Source organism: Mesocricetus auratus, unplaced genomic scaffold, assembly GCF_017639785.1.
Source record: "Mesocricetus auratus isolate SY011 unplaced genomic scaffold, BCM_Maur_2.0 Super-Scaffold_100003, whole genome shotgun sequence".
NCBI classification, from domain to species: Eukaryota; Metazoa; Chordata; class Mammalia; order Rodentia; family Cricetidae; genus Mesocricetus; species Mesocricetus auratus.
The window spans coordinates 7,634,581-7,650,255 of record NW_024429188.1 but is presented as its reverse complement, the minus strand read 5'-3'; the positions used below and the strand labels follow the sequence as shown (position 1 = coordinate 7,650,255).

At 38.2% G+C, this 15,675-nt stretch overlaps 1 protein-coding gene across 7 annotated transcripts in view; it reads right to left on the bottom strand.

The window, feature by feature from the left end:
* Positions 1-15,675, bottom strand: part of Phf8 (PHD finger protein 8) — a 96,880-nt gene that overhangs the window by 53,406 nt on the left and 27,799 nt on the right. For all 7 annotated transcript variants that reach the window (XM_013125112.3, XM_040744004.1, XM_021222893.2 and 4 more), the window contains exons 8-11: positions 14,266-14,428; positions 4,155-4,242; positions 3,532-3,638; positions 1,641-1,732 (exon numbers count right to left, since the gene is read on the bottom strand). In XM_013125112.3, coding sequence (XP_012980566.1) covers positions 1,641-1,732; positions 3,532-3,638; positions 4,155-4,242; positions 14,266-14,428 — 450 coding nt within the window. The remainder of the gene's footprint in view (positions 1-1,640; positions 1,733-3,531; positions 3,639-4,154; positions 4,243-14,265; positions 14,429-15,675) is intronic.

The following is a 15,675-nucleotide window of genomic DNA, read 5'->3' as shown; positions in this document are numbered from 1 at the left end:
AACCCACAAAGACAGCTGATCAGATAAAGGGGATCTCTTGAATCCCAGACTGATGGCTAAGAGGCCAACAGGGGACTGATCCAGACTCCATGAATGTAGTGCCAGAAAGGAGGCCACAGAAATCATTGGGGCCTTGGGTAGTAGATCAGTGTTTATCATGGTTTATGAATGAGCTTTGGGAGCCCATTCCAAATAGAGGGATGCTCTCTCAGCCTGGACAAAGGGGAAGGGCCTAGGTCCTGCCCAGGATGAAATGGCAGACTTTAGAGATCCCCCAAGGAGGGTCTCACCCTCCCTGGGGAATGATGTGGGGATTGGGTGGGGGCCTGGAGGGCTGGTGGAGAGACAAGGGATGAGGGGTGGGAGAGGGAGCTGGGACTGACATGTGAAACATTCCCGTTTCTAATTTAAATAAAGACATATATTGAGAAAAAAGATTATGTTGAAAACCCTCACTACTACCCTATCCCTTGCATCTTCATTCTACCCTCTCCCATAAGTAACTACTTTTTCTTTAACTTCTGAAACATCTCTACAGATTATGTATGTCTTCAGGCAAATATGAATGTACACAAACACAATTCTTGTTTCCTCCCATTTTACATAAATGGTTGCTTCTATACATAGTTCTGTACCTTCATTTGACAAAATTCTTGGGATATTTCCAAATTAGTACATAGAGAGCTTAAGAAAGATATAAAAATTATCTTTTATAGCTGCTTTATAGTCAGAGAGAGGAATACTGGTACATTTCTAAAAAGCCATTTAGACAGTGTGCATCAAGAGCCTAACATTTTTCATATACACTGATCTTTCAGGAATCTATCCTGAAGGAATTAACAAGAGATGAGGGCAAGGACTGATGCATAGATATTTACTGCATGATTCATTATAACTACATCCCTCTAAATAAGAAAACAGAAAGCAACTATAAGCAAATAATTAGATAAAGATAGCATATTCCTGAAAAAGAATAGCAGGTAGCAATTAAGTATTTATGAGAACTTGAGTAACACAAAAAAATTAAGTCAATCTAGTGAGATACAAAATTGAATAAATAATGCAATATCAATTATGTTTCTAAATGCACATATGAGACCCAGGGATACAAGGTACAAAACATATGCAGGGCTCTAGAGTTTACCTCTAGTGCCCTCAAAATATGCACACAGTTAAGGGCATTGGCTGCTCTTCTAGAGGAGATAGGTTCAATGCCTAATATCCACATAAGTCTACAACTCCAGTTCCAGAGAATCTGACACACTCTTCTGACCTCTGCAGGCACTGTGTATGCTGTGCATTTACATTTGGACAAAACACCCACACACATAAAGTAAAATGGAAAATAATGCAATGCACACAAAAGGATCAAAAGGAAATATAACTAAATGTCAATTCCTTTCAGTTAAAATTACAAGTGATATTTTTCTTCTTTACAACCTTCTATATGTTTCTAATTTTGAAGAATAAGCATGTATTGCTTCTTAAAATCAGAAATAAAGGCTCCTAGCCCAGTATTCCACTCTAATGCAGGAGCCTACTTGCTTCTGTGATTCCTTAAGTCTCCCCAAACACGTACCAATAGCTAGCCTTTACAGAAGGAAGAACTACTGAGTAGGTATAGAAATAAGCATATTTACTTCTTTCCTTGTCCAGGCTCTAAAGGCCAAGTTCAGAGCTTTACCACCATGGACCAAGTAGGAGGCAGGGTGTCTCCTGTTCTCTCGCAAACCTAAAACAGGGGAAAAAACCAAAAAGAAGAATCTCAATACAGTCATTCAAAGGGATGTAGGACTTGCTACCTTTGTCAACCAAAGAAAATGCTGAGGATTCTGGGCACAACTTCAGCTCTGTTACACCAATAGTGTTCAGTTACTGAGAATGTATTATATACTAGGCACTTGTTATTTAATCCTGATATCCCTTGCAAGCAAAGTTCATTTTATAGTTCAGGAAACTAAAGGTCTGAGGAGTCTTGAGCAAGGATATACATGTAGTAAGTGCCAGAGCACAGACTGTCTATTTGAATATAAGGGAGGCCTATATTCTTTCTATTAAATTATTCTGCCTTTTAGGTCTCAAAATTGCCTTACTTCATGAGGAAGCTACTAACACCCAGTTTCAGGCTTTATAAAGATTTTTCTACTGAACTAAGCTGTTCAAAATAGGTAAATGAGCCATTAGTTATTCCACATTTGAAAACTTATATGACAGTCTGTCAAAGTGGCAGAGTAAGGGCTTGAAGTATTGGGTAAGAAACTATACCCACTGGGCTATGAGGTCCTTTGTAATTGAGATACTGATTCCTTCTGACCAAGTTACCTTGAAGAATCAATCTCAGATCCAAACAAAGGACTCTATTTCAGACAAGACCAAGAAAGAGGAAAACCAGCAAGTTGGCTTCCATCTGGGCTGATACCCAAGAATATATATGATGAGGTCAGGATGTCAGGACTGAGCCTCATCCCTGAGGGAGGCACATCCAGGATACTAATAAAAGAGCAAATCCTAACAGACACTATATGATTCCATTTATACAATATTCTTCAAATGACAAAATTATAGGGATAGAAAACAGATTAGTAGTTTCTATAAATTAGGGATGATGTAGGGGGAGAAAGAAAGTGTAGTGTAATGGTTGTAGCACTTTTTAGGTCACTTTTATTTTTTAGTTAGTACAGAAAAATACAAAGAGGTGTTTATACATATAAACCAGTGTATTTTGTTCTTATTCACTCAACCCACTGCTCTCTTCTACCTGCTTCCTTACCCCAGAGTCCTGGCATCTGCTTCCATGTTACATATATTCCATTACCTTTTGTCCTGCCCATCCCTCATCAAGTGTGTCCAGCCTTCTGACATTGCAAAGCAATGCGGTTATCTTCAAAGTTCAAACTAGATAACCATGTAACTGAGTTACCAAAACAAACTACAAATACACTTCATAATATCTTTAGTCAGTTTACAATTTTGTGCTGGCCCCATTTTCGGCTGTCCTTGGCCACATGCAGATGGATGTAGCTCTTAGACCACAGGTGTGACATACCTGCTAGACCTCCTTCTCCATACCTGCTAGACCTCCTTCTCTATACTCATAGTCCTCTTCTAATTTGCATACACACACACACACACACACACACACACACACACACACACACACACACACCTAGATTCCACATATGAGAAAAACAAAATATTTGTATGAGTCTGGTTATTTCATTTAACATAATAATCTCTAGTACAACCACTTTCTGCAAATACCAAAATTTCAGCTTTTCATTATAGCTGAATAAAGTTTTACTGTGTCTAAGTAGCACATTTTCTTTATCTACCATCTATTTACAGATATCTAGGCTGGTTCTATAGCTCAGTTATTGGGACTTTTTATTGTACATATTTAAGGTATTAATGCTGTTTTGTTATACACAAGGCACCAGCTGTAGCAAGCTTTTTTCTCCCACAATTTCCACACTCCTTCTTCTTCCTCCTTTCTCTCTTAGCAAAAATGACAGCTCGTAAGGAGACCCATACCTCGAAAGATGTCCAGAATGTGTTTTCCCACATACCAACAGATGGTCTCAAAGTTGGGAAACTTGAAGAGGTCTGCTGTGCTCAGCCGCTTCTCAATCTCATAGGCTCTGTAAAGAAACAAAATGACTATAAAAAGGATCTATTACTGAGAACCTATTGTGTACCAAGTATTATTCTTTGTGATATGTATCTTCTGTATTTAATCCTCACAGTGACCCTGTAAAATCTTATTTAGAAACATTGAACTCAAAGATCATGTGACTTGCCCAAAGACACATGAACAACCAAGTGAAGAAAGGATGTTAACCTTGTCAAACTGAGTGTCATCAAGAACCAAGATACAGCTCGGTAGTGGTGGTAGTGGCAGTGAATGCCTTTAATCCCAGTACTTGGGAGGCAGAGGCAGGCAGATCTCTTGAGTTTGAGGCCAGCCTGGACTACAAAGCAAGTTTCAGGACAGCCAGGGCTACACAAAGAAAACCTGCCTAGAAAAACCACACACACACAAAAGAAGAACCAAATACTTTCCTTCTGGTTGTCTTTATCTTACTATACTTGCATTCTTAACTCAGTGAAAAACACAAGAATTATAGCCCGCAAGAAAGGACAATTTCAGAACTCACTTGAGCTGCATTTCAATGTTAAGGCTATGTAAGAAGTTCCCTCCAAAGGCGAGGCAGTCCACAGGAGTCAGCACAGCATGGATCCATCCTGTAGTATAATAAGGCAAAGATCACAGCTAGCAAAAGGCCTTCCTTTCTTTGGACACCTCACTGCCTAGTCAGCTTAACCTTGACTCCATCAAAACAGTCTACAACTGAATTCAAACTACTCCTATGTTTTCACTGTAACGATATCCAACCTGGCCTACTCTGTCATTATTGTAACCCTAAACAGAATCAACTTCTGAAGTTAATGCACTTCTACTTATCCCCTGTCCACTTCAAAAATCCTCCTATTGCTTTACCTACCCTCTCTTATCTAAAAGAACATAACACTTTTGCTAGAACTATTCTTTCCAAAATGCACACCATTAGAATGCAATTATTCATTCCCCTTGCCTTTGATCTAATCTTATATTATGTTTTTTTCTTAAATCTGTTCAATAGTCATCATTCATTATGAGAGGTTCATGTCCCACCTTTCATACTTTCATAATGGCTACTGCTCCAAACTAACTTAACTTTCTCTCTCTCTCTCTCTCTCTCTCTCTCTCTCTCTCTCTCTCTCTCTCTCTCTCTCTCTCTCTCTCTCTCTCTCTCTCTCTCTCTGTCTGTCTGTCTCTGTCTCTCTCTCTCTTCTTTTCTTTCTTTTCTAGACCACAGCATCCCTCCCTTCCCTCTATCTCTCGTCTGCCACCACCCTTCCTCTGTATCCACCCAGAAAGAGACATGCCTCCCATGGGTATCAGACCAAATGCATGACATATCGAGCTGCCATAGGACCAAACACCTTTCCCTATATTAAGGCTGGGCAAGGCAATCCAACATGAGGAATAGGTTCCCACGAGCCAGCCAAAGCACCAGGGATAGCCCCTGCTCTCATTGCCAGGATTCCCATAAATAAACCAAGCTCCACAACTGTTTCATATGGGAAGAGGGCCTAGGTCGGTCCCATGCAGGCTCCCTGGTTGTTGGTTCAGAATCTTTTGAGTTCCCATGAGCCAGGCTAGCTGTTTCTGTAGATTCCCCTGCAATGTCCCTGGTCCCTCCTGGATCCTACAATCCCTGCTCGCTCTCCTCAGCAGGACTCCCTGAATTCAGCGCAATGTTTGATCATCTCATTAGATGCTGAAAAAGCCTTTGATGAAATCCAACATCCCTTCAGGATAAAGGTATTGGAGAGTTTGGGGGCACAAGAACATACTTAAACATAATAAAAGCAATACACAGCAAGCCAACAGTCAGCATCAAATTAGATGAAGAGAAACTCAAAGCAATTCCAGTAAAATCAGGAACAAGACTAGGCTATTCACTCTCTCCATTTCTATTCAATAAAATACTTGAAATTCTAGCTACAGCAATAAGACAACAAAAGGAGATCAAGGGGATACAAATTGGAAAGAAAAAAGTCAAACTTCTGCTATTTGCAGATGATAGTATATGTGTGACCTGAAAAGTTCTACCAGGGAACTCCTACAGCTAGGCCATCTTACTAAAACCAATCTAGATTCAATGAAATCCCCATCAAAATCCCAACATAATTCTTTACAGATCTCAAAAGAACAATACACAACTTCATATGGAAAAACAAAAAACCCAAGATAACTAAAACAATCCTGTACAATAATCTGGAAGTATCACCATCCCTGATGTCAAGCTCTATTTCAGAATTATAATAATTAAAAACCACATGGTACCGTGCGTTGGTGGCGAATGCCTTTAATCCCAGCACTCAGGAGGCAGAGGCAGGTGGATCTCTGTGAATTCGAGCCCAGCCTGGTCTACAGAGCGAGTTCCAAGACAGCCTCCAAAACAATACAGAGAAACTCTGTCTTGAAAAAAACCAAAAACAAGCAAACAAACAGACACCACATGGTATTGGCATAAAAACAGACAGTAGATTAATGGAATTGAACTGAAGACCCAGAAGTAAATCCACACAACAATAGACACTTGGTTTTTGACAAAGAAGCCAAAACTATACAATGAAGAAAAGAAAGAATTTTCAACAAATGGTTCTGGCATAACTGGATGCTGTCATGTAGAAGAGTGCAAATGGATCCATATCTACTACCATGCACAAAACTCAAATCCAAGTGGATCAAAGACCTCAATGTGAATCCAGTTCTACTGAATCTGACAGAAGAGAAACTAGGCTTGATTGCATTGGCAAAGAAGACAACTTCCTGAATAGAACACCAGTAGCAAAGACACAGGATGAACAATAAATAAATGGGACCACATAAAACTGAAAAGCTTCAGTAAGGCCAAGGACACCATTAATAGGACAAAATGGTAACCTACAGAATGGGAAAAGATCTTCACCAATCCCACATCAGACAGAGGTCTGATATCCAAAATATATAAAGAACTCAAGAAACTAGAAATCAAAATATAAATAATCCAATTAAAATATAGGGTATAGCCAGTTGGAAGTAGCTTACGCCTTTTACCCCAGCACTTAGGAAGCAGAGGCAGGGGGATCTCTCTGAGTTTGAAGCCAGCCTGATCTACAAAGCTAGTTCCAGGACAACCAGAGCTATTACACAGAGAAACCCTGTCTTGAAAAACCAAAAAAGGGTATACATCTAAACAGAGAATTCTCAACAGCAGAATCTTAAATGGCATAGAAACACTTAAAGAAATATTCATCATCCTTAGCCATCAGGGAAATGAAAATCAAGAGATTCCATCTTATACCTGTCAGAATGACTAAGATCAAAAACAAAAATGATAGCTTATGGTATAGAGGATGAAGCACAAGAGGAACATTCCCTCATTGTTGGTGCGAGTATAAATTTGTACTGCCACTTTGGAAATCAATATAGTGGTTTCTCAGAATATTGGGAATCAATCTACCTCAAGATCCAGCTATAATAATTTTGGGCATATAACCAAAGGATGCTCAATCATACAACAAGGACACATGCTCAACTATGTTTAAAGCGGTTTATTTGTAATAGCCAGAACCTGGAAACAACCTAGATGCCCCTCAATCAAAGAATGGATAAAGAAAATGTGGTACATTTACACAATGGAGTATTACTCAGCTGTTACAAACAATGACAGCACAAAATTTGAAGGTGAATGGATAGAACTACAAAAATCATCCTGAATGAGGTAATCCAGACCCAGAAAGACAAACATAGTATGTACTCATTCAAAAGTGGATAGTAACTATAAAGTAAAGGCTAACTATTCTACAATCCACAATCCCAGAGAGGCTAGGTAACAAGGAGGGTCCAAGGGTGCCTCCTGGAAAAGGGATCTCCCTGGAAAGGGGAAATAGATGAGATATCCTAGATTGACTGAAGGCAGGTAGGCATGGAAACCTGAGGGGTTGGGTTGTGAGATAGTTGGAAGAGAGTGCTGAGACAGATGACTGGAAGGGAAGGCCTTATTCAAGGTTGGGTAGAGAAGCCTGATGCAAGGGAAACTCTCATGAGTCTACAAAGATGGTCCCAGCTAAGACTTCTGGCAGTAATGGATGCACAGTCTGAACTGGCCATCCTCTGTGATTGGACTGGTGACTACCATTGGATTCAAACTGGTTCTTTTATACCTCTAGGTATGACTAAAACTGTTCAAACTGGTAAAACACCAACACCAATAATCTGTGATATGTTCCATATATAACAACCACTAAAACAAACAAACAAAAAACTAGAACAAGTAAACTAGAACCACCAAAAGCCAACACAAAGTCTAAACTTAAAAATTCATATGAAATTTCAAAGGATCCTAACAAACTAACCTTGGAAATGATGTACAAAGTGAGAGGACTGACAATTCCCAACTTAAAACATACTACAAATGTATAGTAATCAAAAAGTGTGCAATAGCATAAGAACAGACATATAAATCAATGGAGATATAAGATCCAAAAATTAAACTCACATATGGTCAGCTGACTTTCCCTGTTTCTTTTTCATTTGATTATTGGTTTTTCAATACTGGAGAGCAAGCCCAGGGCCTTGGACATACTAGGCAAGCAGTCTACCACTGCACTACAACTTGAAACTCAGATCAACCAATTTTTGAGAGAGATATCAAGACAATTCAGTGAAGAAAATTCATCTTTCAGGATAGTCCGGAACAACTAGATGTCAATATGCTGAAGAATGGAACTGGGTCCTCACTTCAAACTATATATAAAAAACAAACTAAAAATTAATAAAAGATCTAAATATAAGAGCCAAAACTAAACTGGAGACTGACACATTCTCAGAAAGCTAAGCAGGAGGATGACAGGTTTGAGGCTAGCTGAACTACAAAGGCAGAGAACAGTCTGAGTAAGACAATATCTCAAAAAAACTCTATAAAATATTTATAAGTATTCATGACCTTGAGTTACCAATACCTATAGAAATATCTATAATCCTATTGATCAAAAAGCTAAGGCAGCAAGGTCACAGGTTTGAGACCTGGTGGCTATACAGTAAGATTGAACACAGCCTGAATGAGACAAACAAAAAACAAACAAAAAATCCAAACCACCCTGTAAAACATTATGACAATACATAAGATACCAGTAACACAAGCCAACAAAGGAAAACAGATAAATGACACAAGAAAAATAAATAAATTGGACAGTATTCATAACTTTCAATTTTATGGTATACTACCAAAGAATGTCAAAAGACAACTCTTTCTGAGGAGTTAAAGACAGTCAAGTGCTTCTGGGAAAGAGGGAGTCATAGTCAATGGTACGATAATCCCCACCCATGGTCATGTGAGCAACCTAATAAATGCAGTGGAGCACACACAGACGTGAACGTAGGAGGGATACTTGTTTGGAAGAAGGGTTTCAGAAGCAGGGAGAGAAGTATAAGAGAAGATAATGGGAGACATGGATAAGGTGCATGTATATGTATGGAATTGTCAATGAATCAATTTTTAATGTATTAAAAATGTCAAAAGACAAATTCAAAAATTAGAAAAATATTTTTGAACACTATATCTGATAAAGATACAGCACAAAAATATAATGAACTTTTGTAACAATAAAAATACTATTTAATTAAAGAATAAGTAAGGATTTCACAAAAATAACAAAGAACAAAGATCTATAAAGTACAGAAAGTACGTTTTTAAGATGGTCAATAGTCATTAGAGAAAACACAAACTAGAACCTGTGTTACACCACTTTACTCACACTAGGATTGCTATAATCATAAAGACAGAAATGACAAGTATTGGAGAAAATATGAAGAAATTGGAGCCTTATACTTTGCTGTCTGGAATGTAAAATAGTGCACACATATACTTTGATAGCAGCTTGGCAGTTGCTCAAAAAGACAAACTATGGAGTTACTGCATGATAGGGGCATTCCTCTCCCGAACAGATAAACAAGAAAACGGAAAATACAACTTGAATATTCCTTATCTAAAATACTTCAGATCAGAAGTATTTCAGAGTTAAGACATTTTTAAAATTTTGGAATATTTGCAAATACACAAATATCTTGAGGAGAAAAAGAGTTATTCTGGGAATGGGACCCAAGTCTAAACAAAACACTCATTTATGATTCAAATGTACTTTATACAAACCGCCTGAAGGAAATTTTACATACTTTAATGCACTTATGTCTTTGAGCATGATCCCATCACATTAGTCAGATGTGAAATTCTCTATTTGAGGGTTGCTTTTGCTCTTGAAAGGTCTCAATCAGTAAACTACTTGCCATAGCTCATGTAAATTTTGAGCATGGCAGCATGTGTCTGTAACTCCAGCATTGGGGAGCTTGGAGAAAAGAGGATGCCTCAGGCTTGTTACAGCTAGTCAAGTTTAGTGAGAAACTGTATCTCAAAAAATAAGGTGATGGGCTAGAGATAGATGGTTTGGGGATTAGGAGCACTGGCTGCTCTTCCAGAGGACCCGGTTTCGATCTCCAACACCCACATTGTAGTTCACAATGGTCTGTAACTACAATTCCAAATGATTCAATTGCTCTCTTCGGCTTCCAGGGGAACAAGGAAAGCACTTGAGGCACATACTTACATTTACTAATATAAAAAACACTAAGACTAAAAAAAAATAAGGTGAAGAACAACTACAGAAAACATCTTGTGTCAAATTCTGGACTTCCATGTGCATACATACCAACACACACATGTGTACACACAGACTATGTACATACACTGCACATAGAAAATAAACATCAATAAAACATGATTTGGAGGCAAAGGTTTCAGATTATTAGAAGGGTTTCAAGACAGGATTTCTCTGTGTAACAGCCCCAGCTGCCCTAGAACTTGCTCTGTAGACTAGGCTGGCCTCAAACCCACAAAGATCAACCTGCCTCTGACTTCCGAGTGCTGGGATTAAAAGTGTGTGCCATCACCACCCAGCTGGATTCCAGATTTTTAATTAGGAATATTCAAATCATTATGCTGGCACAATAACTTGTACATGAATACTCACAGTAGCATTTTTCATAATAGCCAAAAATAATTCTGAGCTAAGTTGTCTAGCATGTAAGTATAAGTCCAGCTACTCAAGAAGCTAAAGTCTGACTGGACTACATAATGAGCTCAGTGCCAACTTGGGCAACTTAGTGAGACCCTGTCTCAAAAAAATAATAAAATAAGCAAGATAAAATAAATAATAAATAGGGGCCTTTAATCCCAGCTCCCGGGAGGCAGAGGCAGGCAGATCTCCGCAAGTTCGAGGCCAGCTTGGTCTCCGTAGTGAGTTCCAGGACAGTCTCCAAAGCCATGGGGAAACCCTGTCTTGTAAAACTAAAAAAGAAAAAAAAAAAGAAATAGCTCACTGGTAGTACACTTACACAGCATTCACAAGACTTTGCATTCAATCCCCAGAGCTTGTGAATAAAAAACAAAATAGGGCTGGAGGAAGCAGTGTAGAGTGGTATGTCAAGGCATGACATGGCTATTTTACTTTTTTCTCCCACTCTAACTCACAGCATCTGCGATCACAGGATTGACTCTCCAACACCCAGTCAGATGAAGGGTTCATGGGGCCATCCTTCCCTAAAGACTGATATGCAATTAATGGTTGGTAGGGAAGACAAGAGATTTTCTTCAGTAGTATAGCCACTGATATGGTTCTTAATATGCTCCTGCTAACAACTCTAAGGAAACTCACTGTGTTTCACACACACAAAAGTAAGCTGGGCAATGGTGGTGCACACCTTTAATCCCAGCAGTCGGGAGACGGAGGAAGTCTAATCTCTTGTGGGTTTGAGGCCAGCCTAATCTACAGAACGAGTTCCAGGACAACTAGGGCTACACAAAGAAATCCTGTCTCTAAAAACAAACAAACAAACAAGATATGAAAGTAGAAAGGGAACTAAATGGTGGGACAGAAGGGAGTAGTGAATATGAAATACATTATATACATGCATAGAAATGTCATACTGAGTTCCACTATTATGGATAATATATGATAATAAACATTTTTAAACTGGGTGATGGTGATGTATGCCTTTAATCCCAGCACTCAGGAGGCAGAAACAGGCAGATCTCTGTGAGTTCTAGGCCAACCTGGTCTACGAAGGGAGTCAGAACAGCCAGAGCTGTTAAACAGAGAAACCCTGTCTTGAAATACAAAAAAAAAATTAAAAAGAAAATGGAAGTTTGTGGCATATTCACATTATGAAATATTTTTTGCAGGGGCTGGAGTTGTAGCTCAGCTGGTAGAGGGCTTACTTAGCATGATCAAAGCCCCATGTTTGATTTCTTCTACTACATAAACACAAAAAGTAGGCATGGTGGTGCAAGCCTGTAACTACAGTACTCAGGAGATAGAAGCAGGAGTAGAAGTTCAAGGTTATCCTTGGCTACACAGCAAACATGAATACAAAGACCCTGTTACAAGGGGTGGGGTGGGGAGGGGCTATTTTGTCATTAAAAGGAACAAAGTAAATAAGGTGTCACATGCTCATGAAGCAGAAAAAATATTCCAAACTTGAGGCAAGGCTGAGCTACACAGCAAATTCCAAGATCACATGACTCTGTGGAAAGAGAAAACAAAGTAAGGTGGTGCACACCTGTAATTGCACCACTCAGAAGGTGGAGGCAGGAGGATCAATAGTTCAGGGTCAACTTCAGCTACACAGTTGAGTTTAAGGCCAGCCTGGGCTTCATGAGATCCTATCTCAAAAACTATTAAAGTGACAATAAATGCTGTGACATGGATGAACTCTGAAAATATGCTGAGTGGAAAAAAAACAGAAACAAAAGGCAACAACACATTTATATGGAACACAAGCAAATTTATATGCAATACTCAAAAGAGGCAAATTCATATACAAGGGAGGCAAAACATTCACTGTTACAATAACTGTTAATATCCCTGGTTACACAACCTTATAACACACTAGGAACCATTAAACTGGTAATTTTTACAATATGTAAATTCCATCTCATTTTCTACAAAGGCACACTTAACAAAAAGAAACGGATAACATAAACGTCTAAGAGCTAAATTGATGCTGGAAACTTTTTAAAAATTTTTAACTTATGTGGACTGGTGTTTTACCTGTATGTCTGCATTGAGGGTGTTAGGTACCCTGGAACTGGAGTTACAGACAGTTGTGAACTACCATGTGGATGCTGGGAATTGAACCTAGGTACACTAGGAAGAGCAGCCAGTGCTTTTAACCACTATACCATCTCTGCTGGCCTTGGTGCTGGAATTTTTAACACTAAATGCTCACTTTACAAAAGAAAGGAAAGTCTGAAATCAATAATCTAAAATCCTTCTCAAGACTAGGAACAAAACTAAGAAAAAAGTACAAAATGAACTCAGAACAAACATAAGGACAAATAAAAATAAAATCAGAAATCAAAATTGAAAATATAAAGGAGAGAAAAAATTAGACAAAAATTACTTAGTGTAAAAGATTAGTATAACTGATAAACCTCTAGCAAAACTGACAAAAGTAAAAGAGAAGACACAGATAACTAGTATCAGGAACGAAAGAGAAAAGGAGGGAGGGAAGGAGAGAGAAAATATGAATAAATGAGAATGAAAGAACATAAAATAATTCTTTGAAAAGAATAGAAGACCATAACTCATCTAATATGGAATAGATGGGCTGGCAAGATGGCCTTGTTGGTAAAAGCAACATGGGCTAGATAATACAAAGAACCTTATAAAGATTAAGGAAACTGAATGCTAAATTAAAATTCCCCCCCCCCAATTTTCAGGTTCACATGATTTCAAGAGAATTCCCTTTATTTGTCTACTTGTGTATTAGTTTTGAGCTGAGCAAAATGGCTCATGCCTTTGATCTCTGCAGTTGGGAGGCAGAGGCAAGTAGAATTCTGTGAGTTCAAGGTCAATCAGATCTACAGAGTGAGACCTAGTCTCAGAAAACAAAAAGAGAATCTTTAAAATACTTATTTTGTTACTTTGTTTTGTTTTAAATGGAGTTTCACTAAGTTGCTCAGGTTGGTTTTGAAAACACAATTCCCCTGCCTCAGTATCCCAAGTACCTGAGATTCCAGGTGTTTCACTATGCCACATTCAATAAGAGTATTTCAAGAAAATTTGATGTTAATTCTGATTAAATAAGGAATATTTAAGTTGGATAGAGACACCTCATTCATAGGAACCTCGATTAAATTCCAGATATTAACTCTTCCCAGATTGAGACAACAAAGCTACTTTTTTTAAATGTACATACTCAGCTCAGGATATAGCAGTGGAAGAACACTTGCCTAGCAAAATACACAAATTCAGACTTTACATGAGACCTAAGAATTCTAGAAGTAAAACCCAGGCAAGAACTATTAAGAAAGAATGTTCCCATCCTGGGTCATTCAAAATTATAGACTAGAACATCAGCTTCCCAGTTATTATCCCTAGAATCATGGAACTAACTCCTGTTCTCTATCTGTATACCCAGTTGATATATATCCTCCTCCTGCCTGCTCTGCCATCTGCAGCCTCCACAAACAACCACATTACCTACTGATAAGAAAAAAAGACGTCACATAATGAGACTAATAAATTACAGGCAGGATTTAGTGCAGTGCTACTATCTCCCCTCTTTCTGCCTTTCCCATCCTCCCATCCTCCCCTCTAGAGGGACTCAGGAATGACCTGTAGGAATGAAAAGTGTTTGTCCTTGCTTCACAGAACACTTGTAGCACTTTTCCACCTGGTCACCAAAGAACATCTCGTTCTGATTAGAGGAGCTGCTCCAACACTCAAAGAGAGTCAGATTAGCACTGGTTGGGCGGATCAGGTAGAAGATCTTCTCACCCTGAAACAAAAAAGATGCCACACCACTTTCAAGAAAAGTCCTTCTAGGGAAAGGGTTGTTCCAAAAGACCAAATCTCTCTCCCATGCTTCACAACCAGAGCAGTGTGTCAGAGCCGTTTCCCAAATTTTATATCATTTTTTAAATCAACTGCTGAAATTTTCTTCAAATTTTACAAAAACAACTTAAAGGAGGTATTTAAATCAAAACTGTTTAAGTTAGGAGAAATATATAAGAAATGCTTTGATTTTAAATGTAATACCAAGTGAGACATGACCTCTATAGATAAAAGCCATACTACTAGGCCTAGAATTTAAGGCCATGTTATTGATGAGAAGAAAATTAAATCTGCCTTTAAATGCCAGTTACACAGTGTTCCTTCTCACATCTGCAATCAAAGTTAATTAACTGTAAAAGTTCAGTAACTGCCCAAGGACTTCTAGAAGTTTATTTTTCATTAGATGATTATCGATTGGAAGAATATTTTATTTCCTAATTGTGTTTTTCCTTCATTATCACCTGATAGATAATTTGGTGAAAAAGAACCATACCATAGCATAAGGATAACTCTGATAGCTTAGCTAAAATATTATAAATTTAAACATAGAAAATTATGATATGCATTAGAAAACTAAATATGCATACTGTACAGCTAGAGAAAACTGACAGCCTTCATAGATTAGCTAATAATAGTATTATATCAATTTCCTGATTTTGACAACTGTTCTGGAATTACTTAAGAGAATACCTTTGTTCTTAAGAGCTATATAATGAACTATTAGAGATAAGAAGACACTATGTCTGGAACTCTTCCCAAATGTCTCAGGGAAAAAATAGACATGGTCACTTTATTTTATTTGCTTTGGAGAAAGAAAATGGAAGCATTGTGAATCTGGATGAAGAACATACAGAAAGTCATCTCATTATTCTTCCATTTTTTTTCCATGAAAATATTTTTTTTGAGACAGGATTTCTCTGTATTGCATTGGAGGTTGTCCTGGAACTCACTCTGTAGACCAGGCTGGCCTTGAACTCACAGAGATCTGACTGCCTCAGCCTCCAGAGTGTTGGGATTAAAGGAGTGCACCACCATCGTCCAACTCCATGGAAACAGTAAAGCATGCATTTGCATGACAGCATTTTCATTTATATGTTCCAATTCTCCATTATAAACCAAAGAAAACAACTAATTGAAGATGTATGATCATTTTGCACAAACACAAAGCAAGTTTTCTGTTCCTTATTACTT